The sequence below is a fragment of the Physeter macrocephalus genome, chromosome 1 (assembly GCF_002837175.3).
Source record: "Physeter macrocephalus isolate SW-GA chromosome 1, ASM283717v5, whole genome shotgun sequence".
In the NCBI taxonomy this organism is placed as follows: Eukaryota; Metazoa; Chordata; class Mammalia; order Artiodactyla; family Physeteridae; genus Physeter; species Physeter macrocephalus.
In genome coordinates, this window is record NC_041214.2 from 132,177,740 (window position 1) to 132,182,503 (window position 4,764).

Consider the following 4,764-nt stretch of genomic DNA (forward strand, 5'->3'; position numbering starts at 1 on the left):
GCCCGTGAGCCATGGCCGCTGGGCCTGCGCGTCCGGAGCCTGTGCTCCGCAACGGGAGAGGCCGCCGCAGAGGGAGGCCCGCATACCACAAAAAAAAAAAAAAAAAAAAGCTATAAAATGAATCCACTCCACAGTTCTCAATAAGAGCAGAAAAATAAAATTCATCACTAAGCATATAATTGAAACATAGAAGAGTCTCAATATATATGTTAAATGAATGAAAAGATGAATGATGAAATAGAAGGAATAACAGTGGCTAAGTCATGTTTGTGACTCAAGATCTTCTTTTTAAAAAAATTAATTTATTTCCAAAAGTAATAGATAATTGAAAGAATGTTCTGGTACATATTAACAAGAATAATTTTAGTAGTTCGTTATGTTCTTATCTAAGAATCAAATATCACGCACATTCTTGTTTCCATGGAAACATGTATTAGCGTCTTTTTCCTGCTAATGTAGTTGTACATTTGTACATTTAAAAAATTAGACTAATTCTAAAACATACTAGTTTCACCAATAGTTTGTATTAACCTCAATAGTAAAAGAGAATTCGTCTGTTCTAAGAAATTGTAAGAAGTTTACCCCAATCATTCAAGACTACATAATTAATTTTCAATTAAGAAAATCTGACCTTCCAAAAAATATTTTACCTGTCTGGGGAAAACAAAAACAAGCTATGGACACTTAAAATAAGGTGCTTAAAATAAGAGCCAAATATACCAGTACCTTCAGAGTGATCATAAAACAGAAACAACAAAAAAATCAGATCACTTAGAAACTTAAAACAAACAAACAAAACCTTTAAAATAACTCTTGGATCAATAAGTAATGTACCCAAAGCTGTAATTTAGAGGAAACTGTATAGCTTTATATGATTTTATCATTACATAAGAAAAATTACAAATTAGTAAAGGGTCTTAAGAAAAAAGCTAAAAGAGAACGAAGAAATAAACCTAAGAAATGCCTGGAGAGATTGTTTTTTTGCTCCTTTGAAAATGAATAAAAATTTGAGAATTTTTATGATGGGTTAATCAATAAGCAGCACTGATACCACTATCTATTTTAAAATCTATTTATTTAGAATCTCACTTCATAATTAACCAAAAGCGGGGGTGGGAAAAACTCTACATGGAATAAACATTTAAATGTTTAAAAGAAAAAAAACCCCCAGCAAAACCTAAACCTACAAATACTTATATAAAAGCATTAGAAAAAAAATACAAGTGGATAAGATGGGAAAGGCCACTGTAAGCATGGTAAGAGTCCAAAAATGTTTTAAAAAAATTATTAAGAGATGATTTTACCACATAAAAATTTTAACAGTCTTGACAGTTCAAAAATAAAATTATACGTCAATTTTAAAAAAAAAAGGAAAAAATACTGAAAACACATCACAAAGGTATTTTATAGTCATTAAGGGGAAGATGAACACCCCAACAGAAAACAGGACAAAGGTTAAGAAGTGGATCACTAAAGAAAATTAAAATGCCAATAAACACATTTTTAAAAGTCTGACCTCAACAGAAATCACAGGAATGCAAATTAATGCAAGATACCATTTTTTTTTTTTTTTTTTTTTTTTGCGGTACGCGGGCCTCTCACTGCTGTGGCCTCCCCCGTTGCGGAACACAGGATCCGGACGCGCAGGCTCAGCGGCCATGGCTCACCGGCCCAGCCGCTCCGCGGCATGTGGGATCTTCCCAGACCGGGGCATGAACCCGTGTCCCCTGCATCGGCAGGCGGACCCTCAACCACTGCACCACCAGGGAAGCCCAAGATACCATTTTTTATTTATCTATTGGCAAATATTGAAAAACAATAACTAGTGAAGATACAGGCAGTCTAAAAAATAGATAAGGGCACATAAACTTTTCGGTGCACAATTTGGCAATACAAATCAAAAGCCTTAAAAACATGCAATCATTTGGCCTATCAATTCCAGTTCTTGAACTCATATTTAGGAAATTATCAGAGAAGTGTAAAAACATACATGTACAAGGATATTCACTGAAGCTCCAATAATAGTGGAAAACCAGGGAAAAAATAAAACTTACACTGACAGAGACTGGACAATTAATTGGCGGAACAGTCGTTTCACACACCCATGAAAGATAATGATGTGAGCCCACTGACTTATTGTCCATGATATACTGATGAGTTTCAAACAAGTCATTACACAGCATGCCTAGTATGATCTCTTTTTATGTATATAAATATGTATACACACAAACACAGGAAGAATATCTATTTATCCATCCACCCATCTATAGGTACATGGTGCTTCATTAGCCTCCGGCTACAATGAAAGAGCTGTGCAGACATTCTGAGGACAGCAGAGTGAGGAGATGGCGATGTCCTAAGTCCTCAGTAATATTGCGGGACCACTGAATTAGCTAACCCTGGAGCTGCTGTGGGATTGTTTGTTATATGAGATAATGTAACTTCCAGGCAAACTGAGTCTGTTGAAATAGAATGTTTTATAACTTGAAGCCAAAGCATTAATTGAAACAGTATGCTGAACTAAAGTTAAAATAGATTTTGGCTTCACTTACCTTAAATGGGTATCTGCCAATTTCAGCTTCTAGCTCTTCTGGGGTAAAAATCTTGCCTATGAATCTTTTAGCGTCATATATTGTGTTCTGAGGATTTGAGTCTGCCAGCTCTAAGCTTTCGTACCCCACATAAACATCGTTGTCAGTAAAGGACACCATGCTGGGTAGGCTGATGTGCCCATTTTCATCAGGAATGACCTTTACTTTTCCTGTTCCAGGAAAAAACACCCCAACTGAACAGTAGGTAGTGCCAAGGTCAATTCCAATCACCTTAGGAGTAGGCAGTGGTAAATACTGTTGCGCGAAATAGCCAGCCAACAGGAGAGTCAGAACAGCTGATCCTGAAATACAGGCAAATTACAAGTTGCGTCTTATCAAACTAGTACAATGTGCGAAATTACAACAGTAAAATCCCTTTCTTTACTATCATGCTTCCATACTAGACTAAAAATACTCTCCAAATAATTTCTTTTATAGTACTCACAATAACATTTCTCAAACATCAAGTTTTTCATAATGCAAACTGACTATAATACAATTAAAATGAAGTAACAACAAAAACAAACCAAAAACCCCCTGTATGTTTGTGTGCTTTACTTATGGGTGAGTAAAGGAATAAAAAATAAAAACATTTCGATAATAATTGTGCTAATGCTGACAGGAGAAGTCATTCATCTGGAGCAAAAGCTAGAATATAATCCAATTTTTGATCAAATGATATTTAGATTTTATAGTTTTATGATTAGCTTTAGATATCATTATTAAAAAGAAACTAGCAAAAGCTCTGTTATTGTAAGGGTGAAACTCTTTATCCCCCCTCTCTTTTTTCCTTTCAAAAGGATGAAATGGATAAACTGGATTAAAATAATTTTGGAAATTGCTTAGATATTTTTAAACGGTCACTTCATAACAGAACATAGTTAACTTTTTCTGTATTAAATAGGAATTAAGGACATCTTGCAGAGGTGATATTTCGGAGAAGAATTAAAAGTGTGTAACCCTGATGATAAGACAAATGGAAGCTCTTTGAAGTCAGGTTTTAGTCACGCTGTATCCCCTGCACCAATGGTTCCTAGCCAGTAGAAGACTGTTCAATAAATGTTAATTGTTGAAAAAGCCAAATACGAACAAACGCCACGCAGACTGTAAACATACGTGATGGAGAAAGAAGTCAATTCTAATTTACGGCTAATCTGTTATTTGGTTTCAGGAGGCTGTGCTATACACCTGTGTCCATCCATGTTACATACAACTCAAAACACCAATTTGTAGGAGTCGGCTTTACTAATTATTAGGTCATCCTCATCAACACATAATGAAATGACATCAGGTGCCAATCCCACCTTCCTCTTGCTCCTACGTACACATTTTCAGAAGCATTTCATCACCTTCTCCTCCGGAGAGGGTAACTCCTACCCTGATTGGTGGAAAGAACACTGGACTATACATCAAAGAGGTATCTGGCTCTCTTAAAATGCAGCATCCCATGAGCCTACAGCTCGGGCTGCTGCTGCTGCTTCTCTCCCTTCCTCCACAAAGGGGGTCTAGGGGTCTAGGAGATGCACATTCTGGCAGCCTCTCAAAGGCCCCAATTCAACCAACGATTCAAAAATCGACGTTGCGTAGGAAAGAACCCTTCCCAAGGCCCAACGTCCCTGGGATGTATGCAGAGGTCGCTGCCGGCCTTACCCGGGCCTACTGCGGCCCGGGCCTTCCTAGAGGCGACCCCCAACCCGGCGTCGCGAACATCCCCAAACCGCCTCTGAGTCACCTTTCTGAAGCCCTACCCGCTGCGCCAGCGGGATCCAGCAGATGCAACAACGACCCCAACACCCCGGCCTCCCTCAACCGCTCCGGTGCCCGCAACAGCGCAAAGGACCCTCCTGGTCACTGACCTAAGATCGTCATCTCTCCGGCCATCACAGTCCCGCCGAAGAGGCTTAGGATGACTGTACCAGACGTGAGGCACCGCCCCCACGCCGCCCGGCAGCCCCGCGCTTCTCTGGGAAATGTAGTCCTGTTGCTCTGACGCGGCCCGAGAAGCTACATCTCGGACCAGAGAAAGGACTTCATTTACCGTGAGGACGCGGGCATGAGGGCCTCCATTCAACCGCTGCCAGGGGCGCCCGAGCCGCCCTCGCACGCAACGGACTACAGAGCCAATTAGGCTCGGGTGGAGGAGCGCTAACAAGAGGGACTGGAGTTTCTAAGC

At 39.6% G+C, this 4,764-nt stretch overlaps 1 protein-coding gene across 2 annotated transcripts in view; it reads right to left on the reverse strand.

Moving 5' to 3' along the window:
* Nucleotides 1-4,513, reverse strand: part of HSPA13 (heat shock protein family A (Hsp70) member 13) — an 11,066-nt gene extending 6,553 nt beyond the window's left edge. The window contains exons 1-2 of one of the 2 annotated variants that reach the window (XM_007100007.3): nt 4,448-4,513; nt 2,823-2,893 (exon numbers count right to left, since the gene is read on the reverse strand). In XM_007100007.3, the coding sequence (XP_007100069.1) occupies nt 2,823-2,893; nt 4,448-4,472 (96 nt within the window). In that variant the 5' untranslated portion in view covers nt 4,473-4,513. Of the gene's footprint in view, nt 1-2,552; nt 2,894-4,447 lie in introns of both variants that reach the window. The other variant, XM_007100006.3, reaches the window with a different exon arrangement.
* Nucleotides 4,514-4,764: the final 251 nt, after the last annotated feature.